Source organism: Amphiprion ocellaris, chromosome 17 (assembly GCF_022539595.1).
Source record: "Amphiprion ocellaris isolate individual 3 ecotype Okinawa chromosome 17, ASM2253959v1, whole genome shotgun sequence".
Classification (NCBI taxonomy): domain Eukaryota; kingdom Metazoa; phylum Chordata; class Actinopteri; family Pomacentridae; genus Amphiprion; species Amphiprion ocellaris.
In genome coordinates, this window is record NC_072782.1 from 2,152,549 (window position 1) to 2,172,409 (window position 19,861).

Below are 19,861 nucleotides of genomic sequence, written 5' to 3' on the forward strand. Positions count from 1 at the left end.
CATGGGGCTTTCTGAGTATTTCATTTGCATGTTTTCACTTTGAAACTAACAGAACATTTGTGTGGTTTGGTGTTAGCAGCCGATCAGCCACACCGTTAAAACCACTGACAGATAACAGGGAATGAACTAGATTCTGGACTAGACTGTGATCCAGAGATGGAAGATGATTTAACCCACAGTTTCTGATTTGTAAAACTGTTATTTCATTTTTTTTTCATCTGGACTATATTAAACCAGGTCCAGATCAAAAACTGTGAGCTTAGGTGGGTCAAATCTTGAAAAGATTGTAGTACAAACACTTAAGACTCTATATAATGTCAAAAATATCATAGTTTAGTATGTCGTCCAAATTAGCTCACCTGGTTGAGAGAGAGACTCATAAACTGGACACGCTCAGAAACGCAGGTTAGATTCCAGCTCATGGCTCTTTACTGCAGGTCGTCCCTGCTTTGCTTTCTGCTCACCTATTGAGTAAAACCAACAAAACGGCCCAAAAAACAACTTACAAAAAAATGTCATAGTTTAGTATGTTGTCCAAAATGTCACTAAAACGTCATAGTTTAGTATGTCGTCCAAAATATAAGATAAGTCCTTTATTTCTCCCTACGCCAGGGGAAATTCACATTGTTACAGCAGCTTATGTAGCAATAGACGTAATAATAGGAATAAAATAATAATAGAACAGTAGTAATAATATTTACAATATATACAGGGGTGAGAGATGAGGATGAAATAGTGCAGTATTGACACACTAAGACAATGCAGTATAAAGTGGCTTAAAAAAAATAAAGTTTAAAAAGTGCAAAGATGTAGCAGTGCAATAATGTCAGTGCAAATTTTATGGTTTGGGGTGGTAATGATGTAGTCCAGTTTATGTTAACATCAGCCAGTGATGCTGATGTTGTAAAGTCTTACAGCAGATGGAATGAAGGACCTGTGATAGCGTTCCTTCTTGCAGGGTGGATGTCTCAGTCTGCTGCTGAAGGAGCTGCTTAAAGACCCCACAGTGTCATGCAGTGGGTGAGAGGGATTGTCCATGATGGATGTGAGCTTTGACAACATCCTCCTCTCACCCACCTCCTCTATGGAGTCCAGGGAACAGTCCAGGACAGAACCTCCTCCTGACCTTCTGTTTAGTCTCTTTCTGTCCCTTTCAGTGCTCCCTGCTCCCCAGCAGACCACTGCATAGAAGATAGCAGACGCTACCACAGAGTCGTAGAATGTCCTGAGCAGAGTCCTGCACACTCCAAAGGACCTCAGTCTCCTCAGCAGGTGGAGACGACTTTGGCCCTTCTTGTACAGAACCTCTGTATTGTGTGTCCAGTCCAGTTTATTATTGAGGTGAACACCCAGGTATTTGTATGTGTCCACCATGTCAATGTCCAAACCCTGGATGTTCACCGGTGCAGTCTGAGGTGCCCTCCTCCTGCGGAAGTCCACGATCATCTCCTTCGTCTTACTGGCGTTGAGCTGCAGATGGTTTCGCTCACACCAGTCCACAAAGTCAGAGATGACCATCCTGTACTCCCGCTCATCCCCTTCAGATACGCACCCAACAATGGCTGTATCATCGGAGAACTTCTGGAGGTGACAGCTCCCAGAGTTGTAGTGGAAGTCCGATGTGTACAGGGTGAAGAGAAAGGGGGAGAGCACTGTCCCCTGTGGGGCCCCCATGCTGCTGACTACCACATCAGACACACAGTCCTGAAGCCTCATGTACTGTGGTCTGTTGGTGAGGTAGTCGATGGTCCAAGCAGCCAGGTGACAGTCTACTCCCGCTCCTTCAAGCTTCACCCTAAGCAGAGAAGGCTGGATGGTGTTGAAAGCACTGGAGAAGTCAAAGAACGTGACCCTCACAGTGCTGCTGGGTTTCTCCAGATGAGTCAGTGATCTGTGCAGCAGGTAGACCACTGCATCATCCACTCTATGAAAAAATGTCATAGTTTAGTATGTCGTCCAAAATGTGAGAAAAACGTCATAGTTTAGTATATCGTCCAAAATATGACAAAACGTCATAGTTTACAAAGTTCTTAAAAAAGAGACACAAACAACTACAAAGAGATTCAAAACAACTGAAATCAGACACAACATGACTACAGTTACAAGCGAAATCACAAAAATCGACACAAATCAACTACAAAGAGACATAAAATAACAATCAGACAAAATGACTACATTGAGAGAGAGAATGACTAAAAATAGACACAAAGCAACTACAATGAGACACAAAACAGCTACAATCAGACACAAAATGACAATGAGAAAAAATTACTAAAAATAAAACAACGAGAGACTAAATTATTACGAGTTGCAAAACAAATACAATCAGACACAAAACAACTACAACATGCAAAATGACCACAAAGCGCTGCAAAAAAAAAATGAGGAGGGTTTAATGGCCACATTCTTTGTTGCCGTGATTTCTGATCATCAATAACTAATAAAAATGCTGCATTTCTACAAAAATATGCTGCATTTGTGACAATGACATATGGAGGAATGAACAGGCTTGGCGGAGTACTGCTCTCTCTGAGTGCTTTTCTAGTACTAGTAGTGTATGAGTTTTTGATAAAAAGGCGAATTGTCCTCCTCCTGTCTCACCTGTTTCTACTTATAAATTTTAGGAGAAAAATATGAGAAGCATTGGACAAAATCCAAACTATGATGACAGACTGGGACGACATTTTCTCATTTTACAGACAAATGATGAATAATTTCATCTAAAATATAATACAAAATAAATCTGCAGACCAGCTGAGATGGAGTAACTGTCTTGTGCTGGGGTCAGAGTACCTGCAAGTTTCCTTATTTTCTGACCTAAACTGACACTAATGGCTACCCAGAAGATCATTTGGTCTCAACTGGGTGTAAATCCTTAAAAAACTCGAAACTTCAGATGACAAACTTCCTACTTGTGGATCTGTAACTGTATAAGCCATTAAATAAAAAAAAATATATATGATAAATCAGCTTAAATAAAAGAAATGTTAAAATCATATCCTTACAGCCCATATAAATAATAACATTGCACAGTTTTGGCTTATTTTCTGAACACAGCAGTTTTACTTTCTTTATCACATTACAGCTCGGATGTATTTTCAGTGTTGAAGTTATTAGAAGGAGGTTTATTTGGACTAAAATTAAATCTAAAGCTATTTAATGATGAAAATGTATCCCAGATGTATTCTAAATCTCAAACATACATTTCACAGTTCACGCCTTTTATTGCACGATCTGAGAATAAGAGGAGGAAGTGGGAGTGGCAAGTTGATTTTTCGTGTGTTTTTTTTTTTTTACTCTGGTTGCTTATTTATACCACCAGATCCACCTGCAGCTCATTTATTCCTTCACTTTCAGTCTTATTTAGAAGGTTTTTAAAGTTTTACTGCAGGGATTTTAAGTTGAAGTCATGACGATGCCGGTTCTGCTCCACGCAGCCTTCGGGCTCCTCCGGCAGCTGGAGCCACTCATTGTTCTCGAGCAGCTGGGCAGCAGCCTGTTCGACACCGCGCTGCTGATGGTGGTCAAAGACCGGTGCTCCAACGTTACCGAGCCCGGTAAGTCCCGGGAGGAGAGCCAGCAGAAAGCCTTCACCGACTTCTACATGACCTACAACCTCATCATCAGACTCGTCCCGATCCTCCCGGCGCTGCTGCTGGCCAGACTCAGCGACCGCGGCTGGAGGAAAGCCCCGGTGGTGGTGTCCCTCTGCGGGTACCTGCTGTCCAGAGTCGCCCTCCTCCTGGTGGTCCTGTTCCGGCTGCCGCTGGAGGTGATGTTCGGGGCGGCGGTGCTGTTCGGGCTCTCCGGGGGGTTCGGAGCCTTCTGGCCCGGCGTGATGACCCTGGTGTCCCTGCGCTCCACAGCGAAAGACCGCTCCAAGGTGGGAGAAGTTTTAAAAGTTAAAGAAAATAGATTTTTAAGTTCAGTCAGCAGCAGTCAAAGTCAACTTAAAAGCTCAAAAAAATTAAATAAAAATAAAATATGGTGATAAAGTATTTTAAAAAGGACTTAAAAAACAGATATAAATAAATGATTTTGAAAATAAATGTATTAAATATATGAATAAATAAATGGATGTTAACAAGACAGTTAAAAATATCTTGAAATTATTTCTACATTAAAATCTAAAAATCAAAAAAAAAAATCTCAAAGCTCAAAAAAAAATGGTGATAAAGTATGATGTGTATGTGTGTTATTTCTGTTTCCACATTATAATTCGTTATTTCTACTTTCTTTTTCATTTAATATCGTTGTAGTTCTACATACTTTCAATTATTACTTCTCTATTTCTCCTCTGTTATTTACAATCTTTGTATTCTTACATGTTTTATTATTTCTCTGTTTCTATGTTTTTTATTTCATAGCTCTATATCTACATTTTTCATGTATTATGTATGTATTTCTACATTTTATTTACTATCTCTGTATTTTCAATTATTTATTTACTATCTCCATATTTCTACATAGTTTCATTTAATATTTCTGTATTCCTACATTGTATTATTTCTGTATTTCTACATTTTTTTAAAAATTTATATTCCATGTCTTTCTGCATATTTTTTCATTTATTATTCCTATATTTTTACATTTTCTTATTATCTCCATATTTCTACAGTTTCATTTAATATTTCTGTATTACTACATTTTATTATTTACTATTTCTTTATTTTTACAGTCTTATTTAATATCTCTATTTCTACAAATTTTGATTTTTTACTTCTATATTTCTACATATTTTAAAATATATAATCTATATCTTTCTACATATTTAGATTTATTATTCCTGTATTTCAAAATTTTATTATTTACTGTCTTTGTATTTGTACATGTTTGTTATCTCCATATTTCTACAAATTTTTATTTATTCTTCCTCTATTTAAAAATTTTATTCTTTACTCTCTCTGTATTTTTACATATTTATTTATTATCTCCATATTTCTATATATTTTCATTTATTATGTCTGTAATTTTACATTTCATTATTTACTATCTTTTTTAACATATTTTTATTTATTACTTCTATTACTTCTTCTGTCTACATTCTTTTATTTATTTTTTTATGTCACGTCTAGGGCTGGGCGATAAATTGATTTTATCGTTTAATTCGAGTTTGTACTTAATGTCGATTTGTTTTAATGAAAATCGATTTTCTCATCAACATCCGCCATCAACGCCTTCCCGCTGGGCTTCCGTAGTTCAGAGTGAGCGCCCCCCTCCCCCCCGCGCTTGATACACAAACAACATGGCGGCGAGCGGTGCAGATCTAAAGGCGCGTGTCCACTAGATGCTATTTTCCCGCACGGCAACGCACCACATCTGAAAATCACACGGACGGCGGTCACTAGCGGACCACAACATGGTCACATGACAGCACTGACCAACAGCAGGACGCTACGTGGTGACGTCACCGAGCTTTCAGCTGGACAGTCCTGCAGACAAGTCGGATAAACACAGCGGCTCGGCCGCAAATTGTACTTTTATTTCAAAAAACACTTCAGCGAAAAGTATTTCTGAAAGCATTTGAAGCGAGAAATAATCTGCAGCAGCTGAATCTGTTCTCGTTTTAGGTCACCGACGCCTAGTTTAGAAGTTTGAGGACAGTTTCACGATGCGTGGAATCTCTGCACGCTGCATCCAATTTGCATAAAGTAGAAGTCAGTCTACTTTATGCAAATGAGCTGCAGCCCTCTCCAGGTAAACACACCGGATCACAACTGGAAACGCACTGCAACCGGACCAGCATGCCACATGCAGCGCATTTCCAGCTGCGATCAGGTGTGTTTACCTGGAGAGGGCTGCAGCTTATTTGCATAAAGTAGACTGGACTCTGTGCAGAGATTATGTAGGGGGTAAAAAAAAAAATCGGATAAATCGTGAATCGGGATTTTTTGTGAAAAAATCGGAGATTTTTTTTTTTAGGCCATATCGCCCAGCCCTAGTCACGTCTGTAGGTTTGTATATATTTATTATTTATGATTATGTAATTTTTTGTCCTCTGCAGCTTCAGCTTCTACTTTGGGAAACACTGATCAGCATTATCTGACATTTTATTGACCAAACAGCTAATCAATTAATCAGAAAAATAATCAACAAATTAATCAACAGTGAAGTCGTATTGATACGTTTGCTTTTACCTTTAATAATGTGAGTACTTTTTAAAATATGCCCTCATTAGAACTTTGTTGTGCAGCACTTAGTACTGGTATGACAGATACTTCATATGTTTGGCCTAAACCTAATTTAAATAACAAAAACAGAACATAAAAATGTATTCCTTAAAGTTAGTGAGGACATCTGGCCTGCTTTTAAAGGAGTAACGAGTGAGTGTTGGTGGTCCATGCAGGTGATGATGAGGGTGGAGCTGCTGTACGGGGCAGCAGGTCTGGTGGGCAGCCTGGTTTCTGGTCACCTCTTCCTGCTCTACAGCTCCAGTCTGGGGAACGGAACCATCCTGCTGTCTGTGGGAACCGTAGTCAACCTGCTCAGCCTCCTGCACTCCATCTTCCTGCTGCAGGTCAGTGACTTTCACACGCCACGGAGGGAATCCTGGGTGGATATGTGTTCAGATTTTAGTGTCCCTGTAAACTCAGGTTGCACCAGCATACTGGAACCTGGAAGTAATTGTTTAAATATGATAAATATATGCCAAAGTTACTGGTTTGCCAGTCTAATTATGTGACTAAATTAATCATTTGTGATGTTTTTTGTCTCTATGTGTTGCCCAAATATTCTCTTTAACCACAGCAGGGGGTTTAAACGTTGCAGAGCAGCATACAGATGTTAAATATGAATGTGTCCATCTTCATAACAGGTGAAACAAGTACGCAGTGAAGAGCCAGAAGGGAACTCCCACCTCCTCACTTCCTCCTCTGACAGCTCCTCTGTGGTCGAGCCTCCTCCTAAGATCAACAAGGTGAACGTGGTTCTGCTGTTCGTCGCTGCCTTCCTGTACGACTTTGCAGTTGGTGGAGCCGTAGAAATCCTCGGTGCCTTCGTATTGAAAGCGCCGCTCAGCTGGACCGCCACTCAGGTAACGTTTTACTGTCTTTCTCTGCATTTATTTATAATTTTGATGCATTAAGATGAGAAAAAATAAAGGTTTTGCTGCTCAGATTTGAAGATTGGAATTATTGGTGTCTAATTGTTAGTTTTAAATAAACAGTCTGTATTTGATGCTCAATTAAACGTGAGTTTATTATGATTTCTGCGTTTCTATGTACCGTATACAGCAGGGGTGTCCAACATGAGGCCCGCGGGCCAAAAGCGGTCCTCCAGAGGCTCCAATCCGGCCCTCAAAGTGTAAAAATTCCAGAGAAGACATTAACTGCAGATTGTAAATTAGTAAAACTATAAATTTAAAATAATTTCTAGACCAAGACAAGTTGTTTTGATTATAAAGTAAAATACTAGATTGTTCATTGTTCTTTTGTGTCTCATTTTTGTAATATTTTCTCGTTTTTGTTGTTTTTGTCATGCTTTTGCTCTCTAATAAATTCCTCCAACTTGATTCTCTTTCTCTGTGTTTAGTTTTTGCTTTACTGATTCTCCTCCTCTCTGGCCTTCTTGTTTTTCTCTTTCTTCGTTTCATCCAGGTGGGTTATGGGAACGCAGCAGGCTGTGGGATTTTCCTCACCAGTTTCCTCGGCGTCATCGTGTTTCGTCGCTGCGTCAGTGACGTCACGCTGATCCTCATCGGTATGGTGTCGTTCGCCTCGGGGATTTACTTCATGTCCTTCGTCACGACGACCGTCATGTTCTACCTCGGTAAGACTGAGAGTCTCAGGATGCACTGATAGAAAACATGATGCCGGCTGCAGCTCAATACAAAACTGTCTTTGTGCAGATTTTCATTTTAGTCTGTTGTTTTGTTTAAGGTCACCATTTTTATCACCTAAAAATCTAAGAAAAGGAAAAAAAAACTAAATTTTCAGTCATCAGAACCGGGATTTTGTATGATAAAACCCAAATTGGTAACCTAACCCATGGCTAATAAATTTTCTGTTATAAATTCCATATCTGCTAGCGTGAATCTTACTTGGAAACTTATTCTGTCTGTTTTTTTTTGTGAAGTTTTAATAGTTTTTAAGTTTTTAACACTTTTCTGCACTATTGAAACCTGGATATTACCACCATTATTACCATTACCTGATTTAAAATCAGGATAGTAACACACAAAACTCTTAAAAAACAGGATATTAACACACAAAACTGTTTAAAATCGGGATATAAACAAACAAAACTGTTAAAAAATGGGATATTGACACATAAAAGTGTTTAAAATCAGGATAGTAACACATAAAACTGTTTAAATTCACAAACGAAACCATCAATATTACAATTTTTTTTCGGAAACCACTTTGTTTCTTCTGCTGAAACTCATGTTCCTGCTGTATGTGACAGACGCCGTTGTTCCACAGAGTCTAGAAATCCTGTCTGGTGGTTCAGTAGGTTTCTCTACAATTAACACTTCAGGTTTAATTCCCAGAAGAGCCGCCTGTTTAAATGCTTGTCATTATTTATTTTCATTTTGCCAGATGGCCACAACAGGAACGTGGTTGGTCACGTTTTGTTGGTTTTCTAGATTTGACTCAACAGAAGAGGAACAAGCGCCTCAATTCATCCTATGTGTCAAAAGTCAGGTTGTTTAGTTCAACATATCTTGCAACAGATCGAGGTTATCAGAGCAAATCATAACAGGAAGCAAAACGAGGAACTAGGAGTAACTGGAAACCATTAAAGTGTTGTTTTCTCAGTTTACTAATATCATGCTACAGATAAACTGGAAGCTTTGTTTCTCTATAAATGTTGTGTCTGCATTACAGCACAGTAGCATTTAAATGTGATTTACTGCATTAGCAAATTACCCAGTGACAGTTGTTGCTGCACAATGACTTTGACTTGATAAAGATAAAATTATCAAAATATTCATATAAAAATGTACACAATTAGGATAATGTCTTGTTTATAGGCCTAAATATAAATATGCATTGGAGTGAGTCAGGTCAAAATGCAGATAAGTGATTGTAAGGTGATAAAGTTTAATACCACTCTTGTGTCTGTATTCCTAGCATGATGCTACTGTAGCTGAAGCTCGCTAATTAACATGTTGATTCTTGTTTAATTTGTGCAAACAACTAAATCTAAAAGGGACAGTTTACATCCTAGCCTATGTCTGGAAAAAGTACACAGGTTAAATTGTGCTAATTAGCTAATGTTAGCAGTGGTGAGAGGTGGATTTTGTTTTCTCTGGAGAAGCTAACCTAGCTTCTCCAACCTGTTTATGGTCTGTAGCTAAGCTAACCAGCGTCTTGCATAACTCTCAATATCAAATTCATGCTATTTCTTTATGTTTTTAACTAAACTACCTTTATTCTTTTGTATACCATCATTTTTATTTTCTTGTAAGGACTCTAACACTGGTTCATTTACTTTTTTTGTGGCATTTTTCTGCTCATTGTCTACCATGACATTTTTTAACTAAGCTAACTTAGCTAGCTGCAGACTGTAGCTACATATCTACCATTCAGATATAAAAGTATTAGACTGTAGCTGCACACAACATTCAAATGACCCAGCCAGTTCTCCCGTTAATTTCAAATAAACCCAAAATTTGGAACACATAATTTTTGTGCAACAGGAACAAGCTAGCAGATGTGAATTATAAACAAAAAGCAACAGTTTTTATCATTTGAATATAATGTGGAGCTAGTTTGGTTTTAAAAGAAGGAACGCTAAATGAGAACAAAGTGAACGCTCATATTTGATAACATCACAGTTTACAGTCAAACAAAATACTTTTAACACAAATGAGAAAATGCAGAACTGTCTACAGCTAGTTCAGAGGCCTGACAAGAAACTGAAAGGAAACTGTGGAGGAAGGCGGAACTGAATCTGATAAATATGAATTTGTATTTTATTTTCCTGCAGCTCGTTCACTCAACCTGTTTGCTCTCATCCCGATGCCAACGATCAGATCTCTGCTTTCACAGCAGGTCCCGGCTTCTTTATGTGGTAAGTACATGTTTCTATGTATGTTCAAAAGCACTTTAGAGAAAGATGCACCATATATTTCACATTAATTTGACTATAAATGTGACAAATGTTTCTTAAAATGTTAACTGTTCTAGCTACACTGCATATATGATTTGACAAAACTTAATAGCAGGTTTAAAATGTGTGTGCTCTTTAAAGAAATGCCAAAATGACAAAATTTTTCAGCAACAAACAGTAACAGCAGAAAAAAAAAAATCAGATTTTCAGTTTTCTGGAAGTCCGCAAACAATAAATGTGTGATGTATAGGTATAGATATAGATTCTTTACTATTGCATATTCCTATACAACAAAATATCGTTTGAAACAGCAGCATTTAAGTAAACAACAGACGGAAAATATAAATAATGAAAAATAGAAATTTAGAAACAAACTCTAAAAACTCAAACCCTCAATGTCAAGTTAAAGATTTTATTTCATTGCGGTGGAAGTAGACCTTGTTAGCTTTGCTAGTTGACAACTCCTGAATTAACAGAAGAGGTGTCCGTGCAAAGATGCTAAACATGGAAAAACACTTTATTTTATTCTACGGTATGATTCAGTGTGTTTGCATCCGACCTGAGTTCTTGTCCTTTTAGGTTATTTTTTGCATCTCCTAGAGGAAAAACTGATTTTTGGCAGATTTCTTTCTCTCTTTTATTGCTTTTTTCATATTAAGTTTTGTATTTAGTTTGCACACACAGCTTTTTAGACCATAGCAACCTACATGTGATACCAAATCAATGACACACAAGCAGCTCACTGATGATTAAAGGAGCAGGTTATTCATCAACGGGGCTTTTTCCTTCGTCTCTTTGCTTTGACGTGATGCCAGCGTGAGACATCAATGCAATGCAAACACTAGCAAAAGAAAGGTTTTCTTATCTACACCTAAAAGGAAATGATAAAATGTGCAACAAGACATGAAAGGAAAGATAGCACATTGTCATTTAACAAACAAGATATAATCAGCCAGGTTAGATGTTTGCTGCTGTTTCCAGTCTTTCTGCTAAGCTAAGTTTGTCACTTGCTGGTAGTAGCTTTGTGATTGCAGTAGAGATATGACAGTGGTATTAATCTCTCTCTGTCCAGTTAGCTCATCCCAACAGTTTTCAGAAAAATCTATTCCTTGTTCTTCGTGGACTTTTTTGGCATAAAAGTTTCCAGAAAAGTCCACAAAGATTTTCCAAAGTCTTAAAACAGTTCAAATACTTGCATAGTAACACTCATGTAACCATTAATACAACATTAAGATCTCTTTCTCCATCTTCACCTCTCCAACAGTGACCACACTCTGTTTTCTTCTGTTATGTACATCTTCCTCTACCTGTTGCCAGTTTGTGGTCAGGTCACTGAGCCTCTGCTTTTTTAGGATCTGTCACTGCTTTGAGATATTCTGTTAATTTGTGGTGTCTTAACCATAGAGAGTGCACTGGCTTAGGGTTAGTAGGGTTAGTAGGGTTAGTAGGGTTAGTAGGGTAAGGGTTAGGGTTAGGACGATTAGGGTTAGTAGTGTTAGTGTTTGGGATAGTAGGGTTATGGTTAGGGTTCATTGGGTTGTGGTTATTTAATCAGATCATGCATTTTTCCCCTATATACCATCATGTAGAAGTCTGTAATAGAGTCAAAGACCTTCTTGAAAAAGTCCTTCACCAAATCTGTGCTCTTTCTTTCCCATCAGGCACTGCTCTCACCTGCCTGCAGTTGACTCTGAAGTTTGCCGGTCTGGCCTACATCCCTGCTTTTACTAAGATCTACCAGAGAACCCTGGAATGGTTCCCAGGCTTCGTCTTCATACTCGCTAGCATCTTCACAGTCCTGGGAATGATTCCAGTCAGGTACTCTCAACATATTAGTTCAGTTTTCAAGTTTTTCTAGACTTTACAACCAATGTTCAGTTTTTTTTTCACCCATTTCATCTTTATTTAAACTCAGAATATACTGAAGGGGGGAGGTCTTATTGAAAATACAGTTAAGTTACAAAAAAAGGTGACACACACTACCGTTCAAAATTTTGGGGTCACTTAGAAATGTCCTTATTTTGACAGAAAAGCAGTTTTTTCACTGAATGATAAATCTGGTCTAGACGTTGTTAATATGGTAAATGACTATTGTAGCTGGAAATGGCTGATTTTTAATGGAATATCTCTATAGGGGTACAGAGGAACATTTCCAGCAACCATCACTCCTGTGTTCTAATGCTACATTGTGTTAGCTAATGGTGTTGAAAGACTCATTGATGATTAGAAAACCCTTGTGCAGTTATGTTAGTACATGGATAAAAGTGGGAGTTTTCATGGAAAACATGGAATTGTCTGAGTGACCCCAAACTTTTGAACGGTAGTGTAATTAAGAAACTTAGATAGGAATGAAGTAACTGTTGCCCGTTTCTTTACCAAATGTCAATAGAAAGCCACCGATAAAAAAGGCTCATATTAAATCTTACCTAGAGTCCTTTGGTCAGAAGAGACAAAATTGAGCTTTTTGGGGGCTACCTTTGGCGAAACACTGCACATCTTCAAAAACACACCATCCCCACTGTGAAGCATAGTGGTGGCAGCATCATGATGGTTGTTTGCTTCTCAACAGCAGGTTCTGGATAGGTGATTAAGGTCGAAAGTAAAATGAAGGAAGGAACATGTAGGGAAATTCTCAAGGACAGACTGATGGAGTCTTCAAGAGAACTGTGACTTGGGAGAAGATTTGTTTGCCAGTGAGAAAATCACCCGAAGCATACAACCAAAGACACACAGAAATGGTTTAAAGACAGCAAGGTGAACGTTGTGGAGTGGCATCAGAGCTCAGAGCTGAATCCAATGGAGAATTTGTGGCTAGGCTTGAAAATGACTGTTCAACCTACAGTTGTGCAAAGAAAAATGAGGTGAAGGTAAATACATATACAATAATTCATTTTACATTTCATATTTTCAATGTATTTACATCACTGTGTGGAATTCTGTTTTCACTTTGACATGAAAGAGTCTTCTTTTGCCAAAGTAAAAGCTAAATTAAATCAACCGTGATTCAATTTTGAAAAGTTATGTTGAAGAAATTTCACTCTTAGTCCTTGGAAGTTTGCCGTAGGTGGGGTGTTTATTGGGGTTTACCAACGCAGAGCATGAGTCTGTGAAGGAAAGCTGACCAAGAACATTTGCACGTTTTATAGGAATGATAAGAGGGTAAGGAGGAGCTGTATGTAAATATAAGGGTGGATAGTGGTTGACTTGGTTGCTAATCAGTGACAGAGGGTCAGACGACAGAGAACAAAGAGTATTTGAATCAAGAGATCTGGCAAACAGTTGCAAATAGCAAAAGATGAAAGAATTGTGGATCACCGTGAGAAATGGAGTGACATGTGACGGTAAGTATCTGTTTGGTATTTTCTTCATCAAGGGGCGGTAAAAGAGTCCTAATTTAGCTGTCAAAGACATTCTCTCTCACACACACACCAAAAACCCATATTTCTACAATAAGTTTCTAATAACTTCCTCTCTTCCCCCTCCAGTATCATCGGCTGCAGATTAGCTCGGAGGCGACAGTACGAGAGGATAGAGGAAGACTGAAGCAGCGACGTCATCACCAGCAGCGAGTTAAAGTTGGCAGACGGGAACTGAGACTGGAAATGGGCAAAAGTGAGCAGAGACTTTAATGCCACTTCTGCATTGTTGAAGCTACAGCAGCTGAAAGGGATTTCCTACAAGCCTTTTCAGTGTTTAATAATAGCTTCAAAAACCCTCCTGTGTGGACAGATGATGTGTTCTACATGGGAACTGTGTGGAAACACCTCAGACTCGTCTGGCAAGAAGTTCACAATAGTTGAACTTAAGTTTGTGCTGAAGTCATCACCAGCAGTGATTTCAACATAATGTGGATTTTTCAGTGAATGCGTCAAAAACATTCTGGGGGAGAGTGAACCAAAATATTTATGTTTTTTTAAATTGTAACTGATTTGATACATCATTTTATCTGGTTCATGACAGCAAACTCAGTACTTAGATTGTTTTTTCATATTTAATACACAAACTCTGGTGCTTAGTTATGAAGTTTGAATTTTTGAACATGAAGACTACTAGAGGAATATAAAGTTGGAGCAGCTTGTTTATTAGAAGATCTGCTGATATGTGGAACCTAAACCTTAAAAAAATACATGATGCAGTGTTTTATTTTGATCGAGAGTTGTGTGGATTATCTTACCAAACTTAATGAAGCTGTTTAAGGTTCACAACAGATTTAAACCTGTGATGTATGGAAATGAATGTTGATTAAGATGTTATATTTATCCATTTAGGACCTAATACTGCCTCCTTTAAAGAAATCAAGAAGTCAAATATCCTGCAGCATTGACTTTACAATATCACACTGCCATCAAACATCTGTTTTAGTCTGAATCTGGTGAACTGCAGCAGACCTGATTTAACTGAGGTTTAAATTCATAAAGTTCATAAAGGGGCTGATGTTTAGGATATTATTCACTTTGAAAATGTTAAATATTTTATCCCAGATATGCTTTGAAAGATCATTCCATAAAAAATGAAAGTTATAAGAACTAAATAATTCAAATTAAAGGTGATTTTATAATTATTATATTATTATTATTTGATGTAAAGTCCAGTTCCTGTCAGAAGGTCATGTGGTCAGTTTACCAGGAAGAGTCAAACACAATGAAATGTGTTGTCAGGCCAGTTTCAACCAGTTTTACTACAAGCTAATGTTTTCTATTTATTGGTTCTAGTTGGGCGAAAGGAAACCAAAGGGTGAAGGGGATGTACTTGATATAGATGAACAATTTCACTTCTGAAGGGTCCCAACCCTAATATTTACACTTACGTTAATTCTTAACCCTGTAAGATCCAAATACAGAAAAAAAATGCAAAAAAATAATGTGTATATACACACACACACACACACACACACACACACACACACACACACACACACACATATATATTATATTGTTATTATTATATATTGTGTTGTTGTAAACTTCCTCTTTCAAATAAATAGCCTCCTAACCCCCTGGAAACCAGCGTTTGTCCTGTTTTTGTGTTGCTTCTCGGCGACCCTAGACAGTCGGGTCCTAATGTTTTTTGAGCAACACACCATACTATGACGTTTTTACAATGATGGTTCTACTATGGAACCAGTTTGACATGTTCAGGTGTTCTTTGTGTGAAAACTCAGAGATTTCAGGGATCAGAAGGTGGTTTTCAACTTTCTTTGTTAACTTTCTGCTTCAACTTTAAACTAAATTTCCTTCACTAACCCAGCCCTCTTGACTTCCAGGAAGCTGTGTTCCTATTGGCTGTCCAGGTGGCTGCTTGGTGTTATCAGGAACACCTTAGCAGCTCAGTGTCTTCCTGCTTTATTTAGCTGCAGACAAACATTTCCTCTGTTTCTCTTCACCACAGAACTGGGTTTGGCTCTGTTGCATTAGTTTGTTCTTTAGGCGTTGGCTTGCAGCTTCCAGCAGTAAAATCGTCTTTAATGTGTTTCTTGGTGTGTTTTAGGGCTTTGTACTGGATAGTTGTCTTGGTAAATGTGGTTCTTTAGCCACAGTTAGCACATGGTGCTAATGTGTGCAGTGATTAGTGGATTTGGTGCAGGTGAGTTGTGTCTTTATTTTGGCTGTAGTGAGTCTTCAGAGGTTTTTGGTCAGACACATTCTGTATTCTTGTTTGTGAACCAGCGTTGGTTGTCCAGAAGGTAAGAGTTCCTGTCCTGATTCTCTGTTCTCAGAGGTTCTCTGGTAGGCTGCAGGAGACTTTAGTGTTTGGGTTGTGCTAGTTTGGTTTTTGTACGGTTTCATTTAGACGACTATCTTGAGGCCCCTCCATGTGGTTTAGTGAGGTTTTCTGGAACAGTTCTACAAAGCAACCTGCAGCAGAAGAGACTTTGAGAGTTTTTAGGAAGTTCTGGAGACCAGACTTTAGAGCAGCAGAAACATTTGTCAGCAGTTTGAGCAGGAGAAGGTGAGCTTCAGAGTAGAAATGAGAAGGAAACCTTCTTGACCCGTGTGGTGAGGTCCTGTACCAAGAGTTTGAGCAGGTTGTGAAGAGTCTGTAGTTCTTTGGTCTGAAAGCACAAGAGTCGACTTATTAAAGGAGAAAACAGGAGATATTGTTGGTTCTTCTGTCACTCTGCAGTTTCCAGTTTCCTTAGACTGAATATCAAGTTTATATGTTAAATGATTTCCCATGTGAGCCCAAGAAGACTTCAATAAATTCCCTCCATCCCCTGGACACAACATATTTTATTACCATGTTAAATCTTTCTTTAAAAATGTTTTTGAGTTTTAATCATAGTTTTAGTATAGTTCTTTTTCTCTTTGCTTGTTTAGTTTTGTAATCTGTGTGAAAGGTGCTAAACAAATAAAGTTGAATTGATAAACTGAATAACTGACTAACTCATGATTGTGCCAACAGAAGTATTTTCATTGTGATTTAAGGGTTTATTTCATTTTTGAGGTTGGGGTTAAAATCTTGACAGAAAAAGAAGATTAAAGAAATAAACTACATTAAAAAAAGCAATTAAATTAAAAGGAAAAAAGTTGAATACAATAAAACTTTTAAAAAGTTGTATTATTAAAAATATTTTTTAAATGTTTAATATTCTTCTTAATTGTATTTTTTAAATGTGTAATTATCGAAAATATTTTATCTGTAATTTTTAATATTTGTATTTTAAAAATTTAGTTTCAGTTCATAATTACATGTATTGTATCTTGTTTAATTATCTAAGTCAATATTTTGTCTGTTTAATATCATTTAATTGTATTTAATGTTTAACTATATTAAAAATTACAGATAAAATATTTTCGATAATTACACATTTAAAAAATACAATTAAACAAGAAAAATATTAAACATTTAAAAAATACAATTAAACAAGAAGAATATTAAACATTTAAAAAATACTTTTTAATAATAAAACTTTTTAAAAGTTTTAAAAAGACAAAACATTTAATTAAAAAAATTAATGTTTAATAAGAAAATTACATCTTAAAGACAATAAAATTTCAAATAGGAATTAAACAGAAAATACAATGAAGCATTTAAAAAGAAAATTAAACATTAAAAGGTGGTAAAACATTTAAAAAGAAAAACCTTAAAGATTTAATCAAAAAATTAAATATTGGGAAAGAAAAAAAAATTCAATCAAGCCGATAAAACATTTGAAAAAACAATTAAACATTAAAAAGACAAAACATTTCGAAATCAAATCAGACATTAGGAAAGAATAAAAGGTGAGAAAAGAGCAAAACTAAACGTTTAAGAAGAATCAAACTAAAGACAAAACATTTGAAAAGACACCAGTTAGACTTAAGAAGATCAAATTAAACAGAAGAGACAATAAAACAATCAAAAAGAGCAAAAACAGATAAAGTTCTTAAAGCATTTTCTCGTCTGAAATGAAAACATCAAATTGTTTCTTCAAACATTTCCTTTCTATGTTCTTAGTTTGATTGTGGACAGTTTTACTAAGTGATCATTTCAGAAAACTGCTTTCCAGATAAAGTCTACTAGTAGTTGAAGGCATTGATCAAACTAATGTTACCTTCTGATCTTCACAAACTTTACTGTTCAGTGAAGAGAATCAAAGTTTGTTGAGGATTTCTAAAAAACCCACAGGTGAAGGTCTGAGAAGAACTCAGATGGATGATCTAAATGTGAAATCAAGATTCATGGTCACAAGTTTTAAGGCTTCTGTCAACCAGACAGTTCAAACTAACAGAGAAGTACTGAAAAACTTTTAAAACTTCAGTCCTCAGACTGTCTGAAGGTTCAAACTAACAGAGAAGTACTGAGAAACTTCTAAGATTTCAGTCCTCAGACTGTCTGAAGGTTCAAACTAACAGAGAACTACTCAGGAACTTAGAAGATATCAGTCCTTGGACTGTCTGAAAGTTCAATCTAACAGAGAACTACTGTGGGACTTAGAAAATTTCAGCCCTCAGACTGTGTGAAAGCTCAGGTCCTGAGGACTCGGGAGGTGTGGAGGCTTTGGAAAGTCTTGGAACTGAGGGTTCCACCCTCCAGCACAAAGGCTGAAGCCCACCCTCCTGAGAAAAATGGTCGAGTCGAGACTCGAGTCAAAAAAAAAACTCGAAAACGACAAAAAATAGATGACAAATGCGCAAAAAAAAGAAGAATTAGTATCTGAGCGAATAGCTCAGGGGGATAAGAAGAGAGACTACAGAGTGGAAGGTCGCAGGTTCAAGACCCACCACCGGCCTTTTCTTTCTTTGTCTTTGTCAGGATTTTGAGAAAATTTAAGAAGTGTCTGGTCTTGAACCAGCGACCTGCAGCTCCATAGGCAAATCCTTAACTCACTGAGCTACAGATCAGATAAAAAGAAATAAATTCGTCGTCCCTTTGACATCGTAGTTACTGAAGTTACCACATGGGCAGGGCCAAGGCGGAGTCTGGGTGGAGTCAGGGCGGAGAGTAGGTGGGGAGGTGGGTGGCGGCCTCCCCCCTCTACTCCCCCACCTCCCACCACACCTTCCCCCGCCCGACGAGTTCTTCGAGTCGCCACGAGTTCTTCGAGTCTCGACAGGTTTTCCCGACTTTCTGGAGTTTCCACCAGGTCGGAGGCAGAACAAGTTGTCATGAAGAGGTGTTGAAGTCGGTCAGGATGGACTGACTTTTTACAGCAACTAGAAGGAAGACCACTAGAAGAGCAGGTCTTTAACCACCATCCATAAAATCCATGGAGTCGCTCCAGAGAAATGAAGGTAGGTCAACTTTTATCAACCTCCATCCACATGTTCAACTTGATATCTTTACTTTGACATTTTTAGCACCAGAAACCTTTAGTATCACACTTTATTGTCATTTATTAGGACTTTCATGGAATCCGCCAGCAGATTTAGTTTTTGTTGACAAACTTTATTCTTGTCGTCGTGGGACTGCAGTATTTAAAACTGTTCCTTCTATTTGACCTCATGTTTATTAGTTTTAGTGGAGAAAGTTATTTTAATTGTCAATTGGTCTCTTAAAAACTAAATAATAAATTGGATTCGTCAAGGGGTTTAAATTTCTTACTTTGTCATGTTTTAAATATGACAAAAAAATATAAAAATAAAGCGTCTTGAGACAATTTGACCTGTAATTGGCGTTATATAAATAACACTGAATTAAAATTGTATGTATCTTGTAATGTTGGAGTAATTCAGCCATATATGTTGGAAAACACATTTTCTTTGTCCATTAATCTGTTGATTGTTTTCTCCAGTAATTCATTTCTTCTTTTGGTTTATAAAATGTCAAACCCAAATATATTCAGTTTACTGTCATAAAAACCAAAAAGATTTACATTCATGATGCAGGAATCAGGCAGTTTTTCACTTTTTATCTTCGTTTAGTCAGAAAGATAGTTGATAATGTGTGAACTGTTGCAGCTTGTGAGCTGTAAAAGGTTTTAATCTTTGGGGCCGAGTGTCAGAAAACATTTAGAAACCAACATCAACAAAACACTCAAAGATTTGAACATCATTAAAGGGAAATCCAACTTTTGCATGACAATGTCTAATTAAAGGACATTTATTTCCAACGTAAATGTGTGATATTCATCCTCTGGAGCTTTCTCTTCACATCGTGCAACAAACATTTGAAGAACTGCACTTTAACATCAATGAATGACACTGAAGTTTAATCTCTGCATAAATGAGACTGAGTCTGGATGTGCTGCTCTGTCATTAACTCCTAAGTTTAGGGAAAGTTCAAACAAAAGAGGACAGTTCAGATCAGACTTGAGAATGAGCTTACTTTGAACAAACATCTCAGACTTTCTGAGCTTCAGCACCTCTAGCAAGATATTTTAACAACA

At 37.3% G+C, this 19,861-nt stretch overlaps 1 protein-coding gene across 1 annotated transcript; it reads left to right on the plus strand.

The window, feature by feature from the left end:
- Positions 1-3,267: 3,267 nt before the first annotated feature.
- LOC111563140 (thymic stromal cotransporter homolog) lies at positions 3,268-14,202 on the plus strand. Its single transcript, XM_023262068.3, has 7 exons — positions 3,268-3,883; positions 6,347-6,517; positions 6,815-7,033; positions 7,596-7,767; positions 9,931-10,014; positions 11,715-11,871; positions 13,539-14,202. The coding sequence occupies exons 1-7, from the start codon at positions 3,410-3,412 to the stop codon at positions 13,594-13,596; spliced, it is 1,335 nt and encodes a 444-aa protein (XP_023117836.1). The 5' UTR covers positions 3,268-3,409; the 3' UTR covers positions 13,597-14,202.
- Positions 14,203-19,861: the final 5,659 nt, after the last annotated feature.